The sequence below is a fragment of the Protobothrops mucrosquamatus genome, unplaced genomic scaffold (genome assembly GCF_001527695.2).
Source record: "Protobothrops mucrosquamatus isolate PMUCROS unplaced genomic scaffold, P.Mucros_1.0 scaffold387, whole genome shotgun sequence".
NCBI lineage: Eukaryota > Metazoa > Chordata > Lepidosauria > Squamata > Viperidae > Protobothrops > Protobothrops mucrosquamatus.
The window spans coordinates 126,356-149,384 of record NW_015386719.1 but is presented as its reverse complement, the minus strand read 5'-3'; the positions used below and the strand labels follow the sequence as shown (position 1 = coordinate 149,384).

The 23,029-nt window shown below is 38.9% G+C and overlaps 1 protein-coding gene across 1 annotated transcript in view; it reads left to right on the top strand.

Annotated features, from left to right (window-relative positions):
- Positions 1-9,423, top strand: part of RPAP1 (RNA polymerase II associated protein 1) — a 54,666-nt gene extending 45,243 nt beyond the window's left edge. Inside the window, exons 22-25 of the mRNA XM_015815934.2 lie at positions 4,232-5,036; positions 6,170-6,346; positions 8,367-8,423; positions 9,031-9,423. Coding sequence (XP_015671420.2) covers positions 4,232-5,036; positions 6,170-6,346; positions 8,367-8,423; positions 9,031-9,153 — 1,162 coding nt within the window. The 3' untranslated portion in view covers positions 9,154-9,423. The remainder of the gene's footprint in view (positions 1-4,231; positions 5,037-6,169; positions 6,347-8,366; positions 8,424-9,030) is intronic.
- The last annotated feature ends 13,606 nt before the right edge of the window (positions 9,424-23,029 follow it).

The window sequence follows — 23,029 nt, the reverse complement described above, 5'->3', positions numbered from 1 at the left end:
TGAATTTTAATTTAGTCCATAGAACTTACTGGTCTAATTGCTTCAATCTTCTCTTATTTGTCTCTGTTGTATTAAAGTACTTTCCAAACTGAACAAGTGTTAGTGCAGCTTCTAATTTGCATTGATCTTGCAATGTCTGTACACTGTGATATTTTAAATCGGAGATGCATGTTCAGGGGAAGTAGGTGTGTATGGAAGGTGCTGAAATTAAACTGGGTAAGCCATCAAATGATATGGTGTCCTTTACAACTTTGCTTGCGTTATCTTTGGTTCTTCTACCTCTCTCTTCCACACAGTCTGCCATTTATGCATTGTTTTAAGATGCTCTGGCCTAAACAATGGAGTGCCTGCATGAGCAGCTCATGCATACGCATTTGAGCTCTTCATGCTCTTCTCCTTGTAATGTCTTTCTTACCTTATTGACAGTAAGCTTGTGTGCACAGATGGACCTTGTTACTCACAGGGACTACAGTCCAGAGTTCAGTTACAGATAAAATATAAAGCCTTTGGGCGTGGGAAGAGGGAGTGCTTTAGGAGCACCAGAAAATGGGGGGAAAAATCACCTAAAATATAAAGAAAAAGAAAAATGAACAGTACATACTGTACTGTACCTTGGCCACCTGCTGTATCTCCTCCTCTTTCCATTTTTTAAAAAAAAGTGTCTTTGTAATTCAAAGAAAGAATAATTTCCCACAGTCTCTAGCCTATAGAAAAATCAAAAGCAAGCCAGCAAGAAAAATGTGAAGTTCTTTTATTCCATCTCTTTTGAGTCCCTGGCCTGTGACAAAAATCAAAATAGGGATGCAGTGGTGCGTTCCTCCTCCTCTTCAATGTATTGGTGTCACTTTCTGGCGGTGACTCAGCTGTGGTGGGTGTAGCTACATTTCCAAATGGCTGTGACGCTTTGTTTTGTCTTGCTCTGCAGAGCCTTGAACGTATCCTTGCTGAGTTGCAAAGCAGCTCCCAGCTGCCTCTTGAACAATGCTGCAGTAATCTGGAGATCGGGCTCCGACCCTTGACCCCCAAACCACTCTCCACCCACGAGATCTCAGAGAAGATTTCTGGGATAGAGAACTGTTAAAACACATGTCCCAAAGGTGCTTTTTCAGGAGGCAACTGGAGTTTCTTGTTTTTCTCTGAAGACATTTCACTTCTCATCCAAGAAGATTCTTCAGCTCTGACTGGATGGTGGGGAATGGAAGGATTTATACTCCTTGCAGACAAACTGGTCATAGGAATATAAATCCTTCCATTGCCCACCATCCAGTCAGGGCTGAAGAAGCTTCTTGGATGAGAAGCGAAACGTCTTAAAAAAAAAACAACAAGTCCAGTTATCTTGTGAAAAAGCACCTTTGGGACAGCCACCACCTGGATGTCTGAGAATCTCCGTAGACATGATAAAACACATTTTTTTCCTGATACTTTGCTCTCAGGAGCTGTCCAGATGAGGAGATCTGTGAGCTCCTCCTGATAGAGTTGGAGAAGGTCCTGCATTTTGTATAGCTCTGTTTTCAAAGCTTTCGCTAATATATGTGTGTAACGTTGACAATCTTTCACCATTCATTTGCCGCAAACAAAGTGTTGACTTCCTTGAGTCATTCCTTGTGTGTCTGTCTATTCCTGCAAGGCATGTCAGTGTTGTCAGCGCAGTTTTCAGTGCTGTGGCTTCTCCAGCAATTGCTAACTGATAAAGAGGTATAATTTTCCATGACAACCAACATCCTGGAAGGCATGATACTTGTAGTAGGAATTGAAAGTAACTACCAGGTGTTGGTCCATTAGTTAAATAAAAAAAGGGGGTGTTCGGTGTCAAAAAAGTGATCTCTAGCATGGCCAAGGATATTGACAAGTAGCAGAGGACAATAAAGGCCAGGTCCCAAAGATGCTTTTTCCAAAAGGCAACTGGACTTCCTTGTTTTTTTTTCTTTGAAAACGTTTCATTCAGAACTGAAGAAGCTAACTGGATGAGAAGCGAAACATTGTCAAAGAAAAAACCCCCAAGAAAATCCAGTTGTCTTTTGGAAAAAGCACCTTTGGGACAACCATGACCTGGATGATTGAGAATCTCTATAGACATGAAGACCAGGGGTGTTGAAGGCTTGATGTTTCTCCCATCTCATCCAGGAAGTGATTGCTAATAGTAGTAAGAGAAATTATCATTTGCCTTCTGTTTTTTTAGAATATACAAATTTAGTTTTCATTCTTTTCAAGACACATGAATTCAGAAGCATATACTGGATCACATGGTCCTCAGCAGCAATTCTTACCAAATGTGAGTCTCACAAAATTGATCATAGCGAGATTTACTGAAATGGATGGGATGGGTTTCCATCCAGCAATTTGAGCAATTGAACAATTGTTTCTTTATGGGTATTGTATCCCCAGAACATTAGAATGAAGACTTTGAAAAAAAAAATCATTCTAATAACCGTTCTGTAGATGAGTCTTTTCACTGCTAACAGAGAATCTTACATCCAGCTGTTTCTCTAATATTCTCCTGAACCTTTGTCAGTCTGGGTATTTCTATGTGGTTCTTGAAATCTGGAATGCTTCTTTTTGATTTGCTGATGAAAGAGTAAGAGTGCATCTATTACCAGAACAGGATGGTCTCATTGCATTGAAGATTTTCTCTGGCTTGTACTTTACATAATTAATCAGCCAGTAGAACTCTGGATATCTTTGTATTACATTGTGATCCATTTATGTGGTTTTTCATGCCAGTTTGCATTATGGGGGCTGTAATGGTGCTTGAATTTTTGAAGCCAGCCTCTCCTTGCCTAGAAACATCACTCAGCATTTTCCATTGCGAATTCTCTGTATAGCCACAATACTTTTTCATGGTTTCCATGGATTGCTGATACGTTGAGTGGCATGTTGTTCTGGGCTTGGTCCTCCGTCCATAGGGTGATGGTCTTTCCCATCCAAGTGAGGATTGCATAGATGAAATGCTACACTTGAGTTTCTTGAGATGTGCCGGAGATCACACTGAGCGAATACTCACCTTTTCCTTATGGCATGGACCATGACTCACCGATGTCACGATCTGTTTTGTATTGGCTGATTTATTTATTGGTGTGCACTGTCCAGAGTTGCCTTTGGTGGAGATGGGTGGCTATATAAATTTCATTAATAAATAATAAATAACCACATGAAAGAAATACCATGTGCACATAGCAAACCAACAGTCTATTTCACCTTCTTGCTCACGGTCAGCATTTTTTTTGGGGTGGGGAGGTACATTTGCCACTTCCCTCAGCAGAGCTCCCCAATAAGCATTTATCATTCTGTCACTGTAATGGACATACTATAGCATGCAGGAAGGAGAGGACCAAAGAAGGAGAGAATCCTGCAGACCTTGGGTAATTGTCAAAGTGGGGGCAGAACGCCTGTCTGTGGGCTTACTCAAAGAATGGCCATATAAGGTAAGAGTAGTACAGACCTGCAGAGTATATAGTGCAATTTCTCTATGTTTGGGCATGTTTCAAAATGGTGGAACTTGCCAAAATTCACCAATACACAGAACTACTTGCAATGGGTATGAAGTTCAGTTATATATATTCAGACGAATGAATCCATACATGACAGAACTCTGGATAACAAGGTCCACCTCCATATTCAACAGTATCCAACTTCCATTTTTCCTCCTATCCCTAACCTGTTTTTCTTGTGCTTGGTGCTCCTCTAACCTTACTGCCCACTCCCATTCCTTTGTTGTATGGCCTGTCCTCCTGTCTTTTTCCCATAAGCAAACACAGCTAGCTTCTCTAACTCTGCTGCTTCCTTCCTTTGTACGTATAGTAGCATATCAGGCCTTGATGTTTCTTTCCCTGTCATTTTGCTATTTTCATATATTTTGTATTCTCAAGAGAAGTGTGTAGTGATGCCAAACTGGGTTTCATCGCTCTTGGCGAACACAATGTGCATTTATAGCAATCTGCTTTCATCTGGGGTTTCATTTTTGTGTTTTTAGCTAATCCTCTGTATGTTCACCTGAAAGTTTCTTAAGGAAAGACTCTCCTCCTTCCTTCTTGCCTATTTATGAACTTCCCCAGTAGTATCTGTTAAGCCACTTCTGGAAAAAGACAGTTGCTTTATTACCAATGTTATCTAAAGAGTGGGATTTATTTGTAAATACAGTAATAGCGTGCTTGATTAGGGATTAAAATAGAACATATTTGAATGTAGTAAAAACTTCCTGTATTTATCGTCTGTTCTCCCCTTCTTTTTTCAGTGAAGGCAAGGTGGGAGGACCAGAAGCTGCTGACTTCTCAGATCTTCTGCACTTGAGTTCAAAGGCAAAGCCCTTACAGCTAAGCTTAACAGCTCCCATTTCTTCAGCCCCTAGTTACGGCACTTTACTGGAAGAAGCTTACCGACAACTTCCACTGATACAGTCTTGTTTTCTCTTTCATTTTACCTACTTGAAACCAGCTCTTATTCATTCTAGAAATGTTTATCAAGGCCGAACCCATCTTGTCCAATCCATGCTGCTTCCTGAGGTCAGAGGGCCTATTCTGCCTTCGGACTGGCTATTCCTTCCTCTTATCAGCCTCTATAACAAAGCGACTGGGACAGAAACACGGTGGGCCGCAGAAAGCCCTCTTCCTCTGGACTTTGTGAATGTCGTGACTCGGAATCTACAGTGGATCCTCCTCCTGGAGACCTGGAGGCCCGAAGTCCTTCAGAGTATCCCAGTTGCAGCTAAGCTTGCAAGGCTTATGTGTGTGTTTCTCACAGGCAGTGACTTATTTCTGGAAGGCCCCGTGCATTGCTACACAGCAGCTCTGCTCTCACTTTACTGCCGGTCCAAAGTTTTTGAGTCCTTGAATTTAGATGCTCCTCTCCCCGGCTTAGCTTCTTTCCATGACCTTTACATAAGCCTGTTGGAACAATTTGAAAGTGTCTCTTTTGGAGATCCTCTCTTTGGAGTCTTTGTGCTTCTTCCTTTGCAGAGGCATTTCAGTAGTCAGCTAAAGATGGCTGTCTTTGGGGAGCATGTGAACACCTTAAGAGCTCTGGGAGTTCCACTCCAACAGGTATGTCTCACAATGGATGCTTGAGAGCAGATCACTCAGCCACTGTGCTTGAGTCAGCTGATTAGAACTAAATGGCTACTTGAACTTAAAGGAAATTAAGAATTTTCTTTGTTTGGACGTTCTACCCAAAGATTTAAGGTCTTTGTGACAATTCCATTTGTGTGCAGAGTGCTAAACCCTTTGATGACCTCATAGAGATTTATTTTAGAGCAGGGAGAAAATGCAAATGAAGAAGTATGCGCTCCAAGTGCTGGCATAGCAAATATAATCTTGCAACAAATAGATTTTAAAGTAATTAATGTTCCAGGGGCACCTGTCCTAGAGCATTCACTTCCCCTAAATAAAAATCTTAAGGGTTTGATGGAGAGAAAGAGAAAGTGCAGTGAAATGGAAGCGGCTTGCAAAATTAGGAAGAGCTTAATATTTTTGCAACAACTATAGGGCTGTTTGGTCTGGCCTAAGTCTCAAGCAAGTAGAATTTCCTCAATTTCTGTAATGGATATGAAAGGAAAAAAAAATGAATGGAGCAGCTGTTTGTTTTACTATATGCCCTAATATGATTGATCTCCATATGTATAGGCTCTAAACTTAATGTATTTGCTAAATATGACTCGACTTTAATGTAATTTGGACTGATCTCTTTGTATCTAATCTAATTATTCCTGCAACTTTTCCATTTTGAGTGAAATCATTTGAAGGTTAGCTTGGATATCAGGGAACTGGAAAACTGGGAGATACAAGGAGGAATGATTGTGGACCCCTCTGCCAGTCATTTAGGAAGAAATCTCTCATAAATCTGTAACAGATCTGAGACAGGGAGCAGTCTGTTAATGGAGAGAATAGACCAGCAAAGGGAAGAATAGGCTGAATAGTAACAAGAATGATGCGGTTTGTTTCATGCCATAGTGTAGCGTGGAACATGCAAGGATTCAAAACACAATCAATTCTTAATTTTTAACCTAGAGCAGAATTGACACTTCTGTCTTTCAAATACCTTTGGATGTTTGCATTTTGGATTAATTTTATCAGCTCCTCTAATTACTATGGAATAAGTTAAGATTTGTCTCTGTGTGTGTGTTCTCAGACAAGACTGGTATTTAAAAAGAAATATTGCTTTCTTGATTCCCTTGCAGTTCCCTTTGCCTCTTGAGCGATATCTTTCTCCTCCTGAAGACAATCTCAACCTCTTAAATCAATACTTCCATGTCCTGGTCACGGGAGCCCTGCAACAGCACTGGTGTCCTGTACTTTATGTGGTTGCAGTGGCCCATGTTAACACTTTCATTTTCTCCCAGGAAAATGTCCCACAGGTATGTGGTAACTTTTCACAAGTTGGCTGAGAACAGATTGGCCAATTGCATACAGTAACTCATCCTGTCTTAGCAGTGGTATGGGAACACTTACAGTTCGAGTGTTCCATACATTGTGTTTCTCTGAAATTAAGACCCAATCTTATAAATTTTTTTGCCTCCAAAAGAGGCACTAGGTCTTAATTTTGGAGAATGTCTTACCTTAGGACCACCACAGCCAGGCCTTCCACACCCTGACACCTGTCGTGCTGCTGCATGACTTCTTCTGTGGCCGGTTGCTGCTCCTCCCGGCAGGACACCACATGGTGCTTTGCGCTGTTTCTGCTGCTTGTGGCAGGATGCTGCGTGGTTCTTTGGGCTGTTTCCGCAGCAGAAATGGCCCGAAGCCTCACATGGCCTCGTGCCGCGAACAACAGAAGTGGCCCAAAGCACGCGAGCAACAGAAACGGTCCGAAGTGTGCGAGCAACAGAAACGGCCCGAAGTGTGTGAGCAGCAGAAGTGGCCCGAAGCGCCATGCGGCGTCCTGCCAGAAGAAGTCAAGCAGCAGCGCGACAGGTGTCAGGGTGTGGGAGGCCTGGCTGTGGTGGTCCTACCAGTAAGGTAAACAGTGCGGGACATGTGGGGCAGCTTCACCCCCCATACCCTTACCCTAGCTTGATTTTTAGGGGTGCGCCTTGCCCCAAAACTAGGGCTTAGTTTTGGAGTGGGGTTTATATTAGGCCCACCCCCAAAAATCAAGCTAGGGCTTACTATCAGGCTGGGTCTAATTTTCGGGAAAACACGGTAGATGTATTCCAACCTGGATTTACCATTTGGATTATAAATGTAATAAATAGTTTGCAGCATCATTGTAGGGTCTTCTGTTGAAGTAATTCCATAAACTGATATTTGCTGCCCAAATTAGCTAGTTCTTTATACAAGTGCAGATTAGATTTTCTTTCTGCCATTTGTATTTGGACTAATTGTTATCTTCAAAACAATTTACAATTTAAATTTCAAATCAATAAATGAGTTTTGCTTTCATTAATATTTCTTATATGCTAGCTAGACTCTAGTGAAAGAAGGGAATTTGATCATAATAAAGTTTTGTATGACTTTTTCCTCTTTTTATTTCCTAGTGCTGTTTAGTAATGCAAGCCACAATACAAGATCCATTATCCTCAAGTAGCATCCTAATTGCATAACAAAAACTTGCGTACTCATGCAAGCTAGAAATGTCTGACATTCTTTGCCTCACTTTTGGTTGTTGCAGAGGATACCTGTATGATTTTCTTTCCCATGCCACCATACAAATTGTCTGGACTTTGTAACATCAAATAAGTATGGAGGGAATAGATTGTGATTGTAGCTCAGTTGTGAGGGATGCTGACAAAAAGTCAAAATATTAAGATGCTAATCTAGAAAGAACAGCCCAGAACCGTGGTAGCGAATCTATGGCACGCGTGCCACAGGTGGCATGCAGAGCCCTCTCTGTGGGCACGCATGCCATCGGCCCAGTCCTAGGCTTTCAGCTGGGTTTTATAAAACCTTTTCGCTTTTGGCTTCCGCCGTCATGTGCAAAAAAAGAAAAGGTTCAATCAATCAATCAATCAATTTCAACTTCTCGCGGGAAAAAAGATCTGGCAAAGTTAGAATTGATTGATTGAACTTTTTAGTCCCACCCAGTCTGCCGTTACCACCACAGCCACGCCCACCCAATTGGCCATGCCCACCTAATGGGCCACACCCACCCAATGGGCCACGCCCATCCGGCACCCGACGATACATAAGTGGGTTTTGGGTTGCAGTTTGGGCACTCGGTCTCTAAAAGGTTCGCCATCACTGGCCCAGAAGGAAGATGCCTCTTTTTAAAAAATTCTTCTAGGCTCTTCATTTGGAAAATAAAAGGACTAGTGCACAAGATCTAGAAATGTCCACTCTTCAAACTGTTTTAATTCTTTGAGACCACTGAAGAGTCCTTTCACTTCAGAAAGAAGCCAGAAATATCTGAAATTTAATGACTTCTATATTTTATTTCAGGAGATAGACATTGCTCGAAGAAACATGTTACAGAAGACCCGGGTCTTAAAAAATGAGGTAGTTATTTGCATCTGTTTTTCAACTCCAGCATTGCTAAATAAAGTCTTATTCCATCAGACTACCAGCTTCAAAACAAATCTTCATGGGATGTATAACTACAGATTGGGATGGAGGGCCTTGTTAAATAATTTATCTGGAAAATATTCGTAGAGGTACTGGGGCTACAGAATGAGAGTAGCCCTCCTAAACATTCTTACAGCCAACAACAGAGCCCTTTATTTTTATTTTTATTTTTATTTGTTTAACTCAAATACCACTTGATCCATAACTTTATTGGAAGGATAAATCTACTAAATGTAATGGGAGAAAAGGAGTGCTAATGTAAAACATAAATAGAACTTAATTCATTTTTAATCATCAATAATACTATGTTAATACTGTTTAGTGCAGAATCAATAGTTGTGGCAATGTTGCAATTAATGTAGAACTGATAAGCTGCAGATTTTCCATGGCAAATGTATGGATTATATGAATTAGATACGACTGAACATGTACTATGTATTTCACCTTTTCTCCTAATTCAAATTTTGAGGTTGTATTAGGTGTTACTGAGGCAGTTGTTTCTCTCTTCCGTACAACCTTAGTTGTCTATTACTTCTTTCAGGGATTAAAGAAACATCTTCTCTATTACAAGAGGGCAAATAAAGAGAACTCACTGGGATTCGACCTTTATGAAGACCTTCCTGCCATTCGACTGAAATACCTGCAAGCAATAGCTAAAAAATAATGCAGCAAGGGAAACTCAGTTTCAGACCCATAAAGAGGACTCTGGCTGACTGAAGAAGTGAGCACCAGTGGGCAGAGATTTTGGAAACGTTTGGTTAGGTTTGTGGTCTCTTTCTGAGCACAAGAGAAAATGATCAGCTCTTACTTGACCCAGTTTTGATAAACCATTTGGACTGTTTCATCTTTTCATCTAGCTGATGCTTTACTTTGGGAAGAAATAAAAACGAGAGTAAGAAATGTATATGTTAAAATGAACAATAAATGATCTTTGATAAATAAAACGTGGTATAAATTTAACATGTTGGCAGGGGAAGACCGATATTTTGATGTCAAATAATGCCTAGTTTCGCATTTGATTGGTACGATGTGATACAGATGTCTGGAAAACAGGAAACTGACTCTCTGAAGCTGCCCCGAAGGATACTATCAGATTCTGCAGCTGTTTCTGAGCAAAACTTCTCAGGAAAACCACATTAGAAGTTTTCATCTCTGCTCTAAAGCCACCTGCCCCTCCTTTCCTCCTGTCTTTCTGCATTAGCTGCTTTTGCTCTATTTTTATAACCTTATTATATTTAATAAAGTTATCTTTCACAGAACAGGATGCTTTGGCAGCTGCAACTATGGACCATAAGAGAGAGAGAGAGAGAGAGAGAGAGAGAGAGAGAGAGAGAGAGAGAGAGAGAGAGAGAGAGAGAGAGAGAAGAATGGTTGGTTGGTTGGAAACGTGCTGCAAAGAGTGAAGCATTATTGAGCCGAATGAAGGCAGATTCCATAGGGATAAGGGCACAATAGTTTTATGTAGAGTAATATCCGCAGTCGGGTACATACAGTAAATCTGCTTTTTATTTGTTCAAAATTAAAGGCAGCCAGCAGACCACAATGTGTGTGTGACTTCTCCATCTTATTACTTTTCTAGTGTATGGTTTGTGAGAAGAACATCATATATACAATATAGTGGGTAGGGATGTATGCATTCCTATAGAGTTGAGGTTTTTTACTAGTTGTTTCATGATGTTATTCAGTCACTAAGTCGTATCCTACCCCATGGACCGTGGGTCTAGATCAGGGGTGGGGAACCTTGGCTCTTTTATGACTTGAGGACTTCAACTCCCAGAATTCTTGAGCCAGCCATAGCTGGCTCAAGAATTCTGGGAGTTGAAGTCCTCAAGTCATAAAAGAGCCAAGGTTCCCCACCTCTGGTCTAGGACAACTCGCCACAGCCAACTCGCCAACACGGGATGATTTGCCATGGCCAACTCACCGCGGGACAAAAAGTACCTAATATGGAAGAAATGGTGAAATAGAATCATTAAAGAAAGGATGCAAAAGGAGGGATAAAATGAAATGCGAATGACAATAAATAAAATAATTTCTAATTATTTTAAATAACTAAATGAAATCGTTGAATTGTCCTGCAATGAGTTTTCCTGTGGCGATATGCCTGCTTTTGAAGAGTTGATCAAGACTTCTGGTTTTTCCTTTCATAGCCAAAGACCTCTCTCTCTCTCAAGAGTGCAACCTCTTTAAAGAGGCAGGTTGTTTTGGTGCAATTCTTTCTGGAATGAGCATGCTGGGTGGCACAACGTCCATCCAGGCAGGATCACAGAGGAGAATGTATCTATGGAAAGGCCCAACCTAATGTGAGCCCATGTTAACGAACTTGGCCCTCTCATACATGCAGTCTTTCACAGTGTTGCTTGTATACTGTGTGTCTTGAAAATGAACTATCTGCTGTCCATAGTTTTCTCCTAAATACTACAGGAAAATATGTAGAAACTAGAAGAAGCAATTAAATATATTTTACAAAAGAGTGTTTAAACAACATTTTATTCTGCTTTTCTTTTAACCTAAAATACGCTTATGTTGAGTGTTAGCAAGATCCACCAGATTGCCTCTCAAGTGTTAAAGTAAATCTTTCAAGCTACATCACAACTGTTAAACACTTTGGAAAATGGACCTCTTCCCTGCCACAGGATTTAAGAAATTAGGTTAGGTTCAAATATAATTTTAAACAACTGGCCGCTGAAATAATTTATAGTGAAATATTTTGTTGTGCATTCTTTTTGAGGATCACTAGAGGGTGATGTTCAATAAAATATCAGTAAAAATTTCTACCATAGCTTATTGCGGATGAGAAAAAACCCCAAACATTTGCACTCTGCTGAGAAAGTTAGCAATTTTTTTTTTAAGATGTCAACCTTTTGTTCTATGTATTGGAATCTGATTGTTAGACAATAATCCAGTTCTTATAGCACAATGTTTCTTTTTATTTTTAAAAAGATCAAGGTAAAGTGTGCCTGGTAATAATAATCATATAAGTGACAAAATGTTTTTTAATTTGGCATGTGCTTTTCATTGGGTGATAAGAACAATTGTAAGGTGATATGGATAAGTTATCTTAGTACATTGCTTCCAGTTTTGTTACCACAATAGCTGTTTCAGTAACCTAATTGGTCAGTTTTCTTTTCTGATCAGAATAGTGCAGTTGCACAATTTCACAGCTGATAAATGGAATGCTAGTTTGCTGGACAATCTTCCTGACATTATTTTCATAAAGCATTTGATGTTTAAATGATTAGCAGCTTCATCCTCAGACATTCATTCCTTGTTTTCTCTTTGGTGAGATGTTGTTTGTGACCACTGACAATGAGTGATTCCCTGCACTAATGCTTTTTCATCCCCTTTCAGATAACTTTTGCTGGTTATGGTCCACACATTTAATAGCTCTAAAAAACGGGTGTCAAACTCGACGCGTCACGTAACGTGTCGCGACGTATCATGACTTTTTTTTTGCATTGCCGGAGTTGGGATGGGCGTAGCCTCCGCATGATGCAACCGGCCCGCGGGCTGGCAGTTTGACACATTCCTGTGTGTCTAAAAGGAAAGAAATTTGTAACTTTTGTATCCTCTGTTGACGATACTTACCTCTTGTTAGGCAGTTTTTAAAATGTAATTTAAATAGTTAATACATTTTGAAATCTGCATATCCTGAGGGATTTTCTTGTGCTGCCTTGTTTAGGAGCAATATTGTTTAATTGTTCAAATGGATCGTTTGATATAGAGCTCCTTCAGTAGTTTTCTGCTTCTAAAGCGAGCTGCTGAGACTTGCCACCAGTCTCAGCTAGTTGTCTTTAATTAACACAAGTCTTAAAATTGACGGTGTTATTATTCTCTTCCCCTTTTCTATTTTTAAATATACATTCTACTTTATTGTCAATATCAAACAGGTACTTTACCACTCTAGTTATTCTTTTTGATATGCATGAAACCAGGGTAAACCTCTTTAGTTATAGCAGTAGCATTAGCTTCTCACCATGCTTTTCCCCCCACTGAATTACATGGGATTAGGATAGTAAGAAATATTAAGAGACTTTTCCCTCAAGGTGAAACAAATCTAGTATTCTGATCAAATCTAATATACCGATTAATATAATAATTTCTAAACCTTCCTTTTGTGTTTTTCAGTATCTCATTATAAACCCCTCAATTATGTCAGTGTGTAATGGTTTTAGAGACAATTAGCCAATGACACTTTAGCAGAATGGCTATTACTGAAAACTCACCGCAAAATTGATAATATAGCATGGAAAGGATGACCTGGTCAACCATTAGTGATGGCCTTCATAACCTTTAGTTAAACATCATTTTACACAGTAGCCACAATACATTTTTTCCCATATTGCATTCAAGATTGGACAATTGTAACTTATCAACTTAGATAAAGGTAAATTGGTATGTATACCAGACCAGTACCAGGCTAATATTCCAATTTCAAATTGTACAATTATAGCTGCCAAAAAAAAAAAAAAGTCTGACGTCTTTGAAACTTCTCTGCTAGTTATTTTCTAGCAATTGTTATCAAAACCGTCTGGTTAGCTTCAGCCTCAATATTCCATATAGCAAAAAGATATTTTCTTTTCTTTCTAGATTTGTTCTCCATATTTGTGCCTAGCATTTCAACAGCTGTGAAAGCAAGCAGAGCATATGCTACAGGTCTCAATGTGAAAAAAAAATGGTAATAGCTGAACTTAGACAAATGGTGGACTATATTACTATTAAAATAGTAATTATTTCTACACTTATATTTCAATATTAGTTTATTGATGCAAATCAATTATGATTTGTGAAAGGAAAAACGGACACAAAGGGGACACATGAGATGTTTGCAACAGATGATAATGATATTTAGGTCCTGGTTCTAGGTAACTTCATTACCAATGAAGTATCTTACAAATGGCCATGATCAAACCAGGTATGAGGTGGGTGTTAAACAAGGAAACTGCTGTCAAATAGCTGTCAAATTCAGAGCTTTTTTTTAAATGTAAAGTTGAGGCTGGAGCAAAGAACTATTTCCTCCGTTGAAGATTCTTTAGAGAGGACATGGCGATGGGCTCCCTGCGACTCTGCTTTTGAACTTCAGGCAAAAATCCCAATGGCATCCCTAATTCACAGTACCTACTTAATCTGTTATTTCAGCTTGCATTTTATCTTCTATTAAATTTCCCGCTCCTGATTCAATATGGCTCCCATCACACACTCAGCTTTTCCTTCCTTCCTTTATTGCTTTTGTTTTGGGTATACTAGCTCCCTCCCAGGTTTAGTAACAATATTTCTGTCTGTTCTCTTGCTCTCCTGCTTGTCATGGTTCAACTGCCTAGCATAAATAATTGTCTCTTAGCTCTCATATTAAGAGCAGTCTGTAATGAATAATGTGCAAGTCACGCAGTCTATGGGTGTTGTGGGAATAATAAACCAGCACATCCAATATTTAGATGAGACAATCGAGGAAGAGAGGCCCAGTGAACTATGTTTTTTCCTCTGCTCACTAACAGAGACTCAGAAATGTCTTTTGTTCAAGAATCTGAGCCCCCCCATCCCCTCCCCCAAGTCCCACTGTGCTATCTGATCATGGTGGGGCAATGTTACTGAGAAGGACGAATGAAGAAGATCAAGAATGCAAGCCAAGAGAATATATTCCCAGCAGATTCTCCCAAGCAAACATATCCCTATAGTGGGCAGTAGCAATATAGCAAGATGATGGACGCAGATGGTCACTTTAGTGACAAAGGGTATCAGTTCATATTTTGCAGGAGAAGCCAATGGTAAACCATTCCTGGTTTGTTTGTTTTTTTAACCAAGAAAACCACATGGATAGCAAATATAAAATGACTGGTGAAATGGTGCCAGATAATAGGCCTCTTGGTTTGGATGGCACTCAGCATGCTAATGAGGAAGAGCTGAGGCTCGTTTGGAGTACTAAAAGTGTCCATGATGTGGCTAGTTTAAGGTCTTTGCCATACAGGAAATGAAAATCCAAAGTTGCAAAGATAGAATTGCAACAGGAACATGGAAGGATAAGAAGCAGGAACACAGAAGAGCTGAACACAGTGAAAAATGAAATCAAAGGACCTATAATTGACATCTTAGGCATTAGTATATTGAGATGGGCTGGATCAGACACTTTCAGAAGATCACACTATTTATTACCCAGAACATGAAAAATAGAGAACCTGTTGCTTTTATAGTCGTTTAACGTTTATATCGTTTAACGAAGAGAAGGATGAGGGGGGACATGATAGCAGTGTTCCAATATCTCAGGGGCTGCCACAAAGAAGAGGGAGTTAAGCTATTCTCCAAGGCGCCTGAAGGCAGGACAAGAAGCAATGGGTGGAAACTAATCAAGGAGAGAAGCAACCTAGAACTAAGGAGAAACTTCCTGACAGTTAGAACAATTAACCAGTGGAACAACCTGCCTCCAGAAGCAGTGAATGCGCCAACACTGGAAGTTTTTAAGAAGAAACTGGACAGCCATTTGTCCAAAATGGTATAGGGTTTCCTGCCTGAGCAGGAGGTTGGACTAGATGACCTCCAAGGTCCCTTCCAACTTTATCATCATCATCATCATCATCATCATCATCATCATCATCATTATTATTATTATTATTATTATTATTACTATTATTACTATTATTACTATTATTACTATTAGTCAGATAGGAGTATATTAAGAACAATACTTGGGTACAATGGAATCAATGTTCAAATAATATAAATTAGACTTGACCGACTCTTTAATATGACAGTCATTCAAATTTATGTCCCAACCATCAATATAGAAGAGGAGGGTGATGTGTTTTGATCAAATTCAATTTGAAATTGAGAAAGCCTGCAAGCAAAATATGCTGCTTATGGTTAGAAACTGGAATGCCAAAGTTGGAAACGTGAAAGAGGAAAATATAGTTGGATTATATGTCTTAGTAAACTGAAATGAAGCAGAAGATCAACTTATCAATTTCTGCCATTCCAAATGAATTCTTTGTAATTAATACTGTCTTCAATCAACCAGAAAAATGCCTCTATATACGGACATCACTAGACGGAATGCATAGAAACCAGACTGGCTTCATTACAGCTAAAAGGAAGTGGAGGAACCTCAAGTCAGGTGCTGACTGTGGAACAGATAATGAGCTGCTCATATGCAAGTTATAAATTAAGCTAAAGAAGAAGAAGAAAGACATTTTCCATTATATGCTCTTGAACACCTGCCCACCATTTTCAAGGAGAACATCAGGAATTGCTTTGAAGTCTTAAACCTCAAAGGAATTATGGAATAAATTTAAGTCATTAGGGATGAATGTGAAAAGAGATTGCCAAAAATGAAGAAAGAGAAGAAAGCAAATAGGATGTCAGAACAAACTATGGAAATTGCCTAAAAGAGAAGTCAAATTCAAGAAAGGAACTTAACAAGGTGTTTCAAATAAATTTTAGAAGAGACAAGAATCAGTATTACAGCATCTATAAGGACATCAAAGATGGAAACAGCTATGGATAAAGAAAGTATTTCAAAAGTTCTCTGACCTCAGAAGGAGATCCCAACCTCAGATTTCTTTGCTAAAGGATAGATATCGAAGTAACCAGTTCAAAACTAACCAAAGGTAGATGGAAGGAGAACATGAACCACTGTATAGTAATCAACATCCAAGATGCCTTAGAAGACTTAAAAGAACCTCTAGTCTAGTCCTAAAAGTTAAGTAGATCAACACTCCAGTCATTACTGTCAGAAACTGATGGAATGCTCACTGAAATAGGGCAAGCAACAAAAAAAAAAGGAATTAGCAAAGATTCTAAGCAAGCTATGCCAGCAAATCAAGAACCCCCCAGAAAAGGGACTTAATAAAGTGTGCAAACTATTGTACAATATCTTTAATTTTATATGTTAGCAAAAGGATGCTTAGGATTATCCAACATAGAAAAAGAGATGTCAGATGTTCAAGTTGGCTTTAGAAAAGATCAAAGAATATGAGACATTGTTGCTGTTGCTCACTGAATAATTGAGAAAGACAAAGAATATACAAAAAAGGTTATGATTAGCTTCATTGGTTATAGAAAGGCTTTTGATTGTGTCAGTCCTATCAAGTTGTGCAATATGCTTAACAAGGATATGTTAAATGCTCAGATTGTAAACTTTGGGAAATTCTTAATATAGTGTTACATCAAGGGTTGAATATTCCAACACATGATATGGGAGGGAAGGACATGACATTGAGTTGTTTTTCATGTTGCATAGAACATAAAGTTCTAGGAGCAGACAAGAATGTATTTGGTATTTTTTAAAAAAAAGTTCTCCAGAATCTTAGTCTTTGTATGTAATAAATAGCACAGAAGAATATAAGGACTACAAATGTGGGATGTGGAGAGAAGCAAAACTAGGCGGAGAGCTTTAAGTATTTAGTTCATAAAAGTCTAAGTTTAGAACATGGGTGTCAAACTCATCGCATCAGGTGACGTGTTGAGACATATCGCAACTTTTTTCGCATTGCCGGAGCTGGGGTGGGCGCGGCCTCCGCATGATGCAACCGGCCCATGGGCTGGCAGTTTGACACCCCTGGCTTAGAACATCTGCCTATTTAACCATGTTTTGGCATTAAAATACAGCTGCCATGTCTTTTTTTTCTTTTAGGATCTTCATCTTTTAATAGCTGCATGGTGGCCTATCATGCATTTTTGTGTGCTTTAGTCTCTCTTTCTAGAGCTATGAAACAACTTCTGAAGACTCATAAAAGGAAAAGATTAAAGACGGCCTCAAATAAAGGCTCAACTCCTGGTTACTAAATGAATACATCCATACAATTTTCTTGGCAATTTTATGAAAATGGATTGTCACTTTTTCTGGGATGTTTTTCAACAGTTCAATCTATAGGCTGCATTTCTTGGCAGTCCCCCATCAAAGTACTAACTACACCCAGCCTACTTAGCTTGTGAGCATGGAAAAAGTTGGCCAGATGTTGAGACCACACATTTCTTCCAAAATATTCCAAAACAAAAAATTAGGAGTTATCTAAACTCAATGTAGGAGAAAGCAAAATTTACAGATTCACTTATCTCTCATTCTAGCCATCAACACAGTAATTTTGGGTGTAGATAATTAAAGGTTCAATACATACTATCCAGTTGCAAACATTGCCCTTCATTTAGTGCAAACTCAATCGCATACATGATATATTGCGATGCATCGTGACATTTTTTGCCTTTGAGGAGCCAGGGTGGGTATGGCCTGTGTGTGACGCATCCAGCCCATGGGCCACCAGTTTGACACCCCTGATTTAGTGGGTGATGGAATGCTCTTGCCTTTTGGATTAATGAAGATTTAATTCTGATGAAGATGAGTAACAACCTTTACTTTAATAATATGCCTAGAATGAATACCTAGAGTGGGATTGTCTCAATGAGGCAATCCTTCTGTGCAGTCATCTTAATATTAACATAGCCTCAAACCTCACATTCTCAATTACATTACTGTCACAGTTGTTGATTCGTGAATGAATTAAAGTGAGCCATCCACTTTTGTTTTTAAAGGTGTATCTTCCTCTCGTGGCTCAGATATTATCCTAATGTAAGTTTCCATCATTACTCTATCAGCCAGTGATTCAGACTTAGATAATCCACCCTTTACATGTTCAAAACTTGTTTGTGATTTTTTCTTATTAGAATGACTTATGAATACTTTGTGAAAGAGCTTTTGTAATACTACTAAATAGGGTTGAAATCATCCTAACTAGTAAAATGGTCTCTTTCTGTTCATTTTCTGCACCAGCTTTGGTGGAAACTCTTTGAAATCTTTCCAATTTAGTTTTGACTTCGTGTAGGAAAATACAATTACCTCTTTGAAATAATGTGCAACTGAAAATCATCCCCACTTCCTGAAACTTTGATTGTTCAACATGTGGTACTAGACAGAATTCTGGGAGTATTTTTATGGAAAACAATGTGGTGAGATTATCCAAAATACAATTCTTTGGTAAACAGGAAAAGTTTGTGCACTTGAGAACAAAAGTTGAGAAAATTGTGATTAATTTGTAAAACAGGCAAGCCAACATGGGTTTGTCAAAAACAGATCATGCCAGACATTGACAAATTCTTTGACAATGTGACAAAATTAATGGACCGGAGAAATGCTGTGGACTTCACTAAGGCATTTGATAAAGTAGACCACAACCTACCGTATTACTTGATAAGATAGAAAAATGTGTGTTAGGCAGCATCACCACCAGTAATGGATTTGTAACTGGCTGATCCACAGCACTCAACGTGTAATCTTTAATGGAACTGCATCTACATGGGGGAAGTATGCAATGGGTACCTCAAGATTCTGTACTCTTCAACATCTTCATAAATAATTTGGACAAGGGAATAGAAGAGGAACTCATCAAATTTGCAGATGACACCAAGCCAACAGAAATAGTCAACACTCCAGAAGATAGGCTCAAATGTACTAACTGTGAGAAGGATCTTGACTGACTTGAACACTGAGCTCTTTCTAACAAAATGAAATTCAATGGGGAAAAAAATAAGGTTCCACATTTAGGCAAGAAAAACCAACTGTATAGAATGGGTGGTACCTGGCTAAATAGTAGTTAGCGATGGGAAGGATCTTGGAGTCGTAGTGGGCAATCATTTAAATATGATCCAGCAGTGTGCTTCAGCTGCCAAAAAAAGCTAATGCAGTCCTAGGCTGCATTAACAGGATAGTGTCAAGATCCCATGAAGTGTTAGTACCACTTTTAATTCACTTTATATTCCATACTTGGAATATTATATCTAGTTTTGATTGCATTGATATAAAAAAGATGATGAAACTCTAGAAAGAGTGCACAGAAGAGCAACAAAGATGATTAAGGCTAAAATACACAAAGAACAGTTGCAAGAACTAGGTATGTTTAGTTCAATGAAAGGAAGGACTATGGGTAACATGATAGCAATGTTCCAATATCTGAGGGGCTGCCACAAGGAAAAAAGTTCAGAGAAGAGCAACTAACAGACATGTCAAACTCGCGATGTCATGTGACGTCGTGCTACGTATCGGAACATTTTTACCATTGCCGGCAATGAGGTGGGCACGGTTTTGCGATGACGCGTCTGGCCCACGGGCCGGCAGTTTGACACCCCTGAACTAAGATGATCAAAGGCCTGGAGACTAAAACATATGAAGAATGGTTGCAGGACTTGGGTCTGGCTAGTCTAAAGAAAAGAAGAAATGGGGGTGACATGATAGCAGTATTCCAGTGTTTGAGGGGCTGCCACCAAGAAGAGGGGGTCAAACTATTCTCCAGAGCACCAGAAGGCAAGACAAGAAACAATGGTTGGAAAATAATCAAAGAGAGAAGCAATCTGGAATTAAGGAGAAACTTCCTAACAGTGAGGACAATTAACCAGTGGAACAGCTTGCATTCAGAAATTGTGGCTGCTCCATCACTGGAGGTTTTTAACAAGAGACTAGACAGACACTTGCCTAAAGTGATATAGGTTCTCCTGCTTGAGCAGGGGGCTGGACTAGAAGACCTCCAAGGTCCCTTCCAGCTTGTCTTCAGAAGTTGTGGGTGCTCCATTACTGGAGGCTTTTAAGAAGAGATTGAACAACTATTTGTCTGAAATGATATAGGGTTTCTTGCTTGAGCAGGGGATTGCACTAGAACAGGCATGTCAAACTCGCGACTTTTCCCACTTTGCCGGCAATGAGGTGGGCGCGGTTTTGGCATGACGCATCCAGCCTGCGGGCCGGCAGTTTGACATGCCTGCACTAGAAGGTCCCTCCCAACTCTGTTATTCTGTTATTCTGAATTTATTAATTAATTTAACTAAGTAGCAAATAATAAACATAAGTTCATGATACAATACTTCTAATATTTAGGCTGTTTCACTAACTTTAAAAAAAAAAAAGAATATAGAGAGTATATTTTCCTTTTATTTTCTTTCTGTTGGTGCCATTACTGTACACTGGGTGTTTGTTTGGATACATCAAGGAAATTAGAGGATTTTGGTCTCACAAGTCAATATCCATGGTTTTCTCTTACATCCCCTGTGGAATATCTTCAGTGGGATAGCTATTAGCTATGTATCTTGAAAATTATAAATATGTATATTTTAATGCCACTGTTTAGTGAGTATGTTAAGATGGATTTAATTTGATAGTTTTGATTCTCTTTCTAATGCTTTCTTGATTTAAAGAGGGCCTGGCTATTCATTTATCGGGTATAAATGGAATCGCCATTGGTTCTCATTCTGTATTATTATGACAATATCCCTTCTTATTCCATTCCATGAAATTTCATTTCATTTCATAGCAATGTTCTCTGTAAGTGTAGAAAAAATAAACCTGGAAGTCAACCTTGGATTATATACCGGTATGTCCATACATATTTTTTCTCTTTTTAAAAAATATTTTTATTGAAGAAACTAAGAAAGTAAAACCATAAAAGAAAGCAACAATAATAAAGAAAAGTAGTGAATAGTGAAAAAGGCAAAAAGAAATAGAAAAGGGAAAGAAAGATGAAAAATAAAAGTGTTCTGATCTTCTTGACAGCTTTTATAAATACATCTATATTTCCCCCTCTCTCTAAAGATACATCATTCTAAAGGAACTTGAGAATAAACCTACTTTATAATATATATAGGACATAAAGTATATACATGTTCATATAACCATGGAAAGAAAACTGTTTCATATTTTCATGGGCATTTTGGCTGCCTCCTGTTCTGCGAAGAGTGAAAATAGCAATAGCAATAGCACTTAGACTTATATACCACTTCACGGTGCTTTTACAGCCCTCTCTAAGCAGTTTATAGAGTCAGCCTATTGGGCCCAACAACCTGGGTCCTCATTTTACCGACCTCGGAAGAATGGAAGGCTGAGTCAAACCTTGAGCCAGTGAAGATCAAACCCCTGGCAGTGGGCAGAATTAGCCTGCCATGCTGCATTCTCACCACTGCACCACCACAGGTCCATGTTAATATACAGAACAACTGAGTGTGTGCAGTCAGTTTATTACAGCCTTAGATTAGTACAAGAAATGTGTCGAGGAATGATCTGAAGCACTTATAAATCTATCAAAGAAATTAGTAAATAAAATATGAGACAACGTTAAAATACAATGAAATGGTATAGGGCTTCCTGTCTGAGCAGGAGGTTGGACTAGAAGACTCCCAAGGTCCCTTCCATCTCTGTTTTTCTGTTACATCTATAAAACAACCTGACTTGGACCTAAAGTCCAAAAGAAGCAATCTATGTGCGGGTTATAAGTGAGGCTGTATCTAAAAATCTCATAAAAATGTGATGATATCTAAAATTTAATATTAAATTAATATTTAACATTTGGAGAGTTGCCACAACAATTTGCTGTTCCCCCTGCTCCCCAATCTGTGAGAACACCCAGAATTCCTAGCTAGTATGATCGGACAAGTCCCCATACTTCTGAATAGCATCATCTTGGGAGAGTTAACTCAAAAGGGTTAACAATTCCAGCTTTGGTTGCTCTGAATAAACCTACTCAATTTTATTATCTCACTATTTCATGTCTCCAGAAGATGAGGCTGTGACGTGCCAGGAGGTTTTATTATTGCATATGAATTGAATGAGGTTTTGCACTTCCCCGGCATGTGTTTTTGCCAAAAATCACTTACTCTGACTAAAGCATTCTGCTGACCTAATCGTTTGTACTTGGTTGTTGCCATTTTTTCAGTTCCTGCTATTTTTAATTTNTTCCAGCTTGCGGGACTGGCCTAAGGGATTTTAAAGGGGTTTTAATTACTTTTAATTAGATCACAGTTAAATATTTCGTTTTAATTAATTTTAACAGGGGTTTTGTATTTTTTGTATTTTAATTGATTGTTAGCCGCCCTGAGTCCGAAAGGAGAAGGGCGGGATATAAATGCAATTAAATAAATAAATAAATAAATAATAAAAGTTGAGAAAATTGTGATTAATTTGTAAAACAGGCAAGCAAAGTTATAAAGAGAAGCTAACATGGGTTTGTCAAAAACAGATCATGCCAGACATTGACAAATTCTTTGACAATGTGACAAAATTAATGGACCGGAGAAATGCTGTGGACTTCACTAAGGCATTTGATAAAGTAGACCACAACCTACCGTATTACTTGATAAGATAGAAAAATGTGTGTTAGGCAGCATCACCACCAGTAATGGATTTGTAACTGGCTGATCCACAGCACTCAACGTGTAATCTTTAATGGAACTGCATCTACATGGGGGAAGTATGCAATGGGTACCTCAAGATTCTGTACTCTTCAACATCTTCATAAATAATTTGGACAAGAGAATAGAAGAGGAACTCATCAAATTTGCAGATGACACCAAGCCAGCAGAAATAGTCAACACTCCAGAAGATAGGCTCAAATGTACTAACTGTGAGAAGGATCTTGACCGACTTGAACACTGAGCCCTTTCTAACAAAATTAAATTCAATGGGGAAAAAAATAAGGTTCCACATTTAGGCAAGAAAAACCAACTGTATAGAATGGGTGGTACCTGGCTAAATAGTAGTTAGCGATGGGAAGGATCTTGGAGTCGTAGTGGGCAAT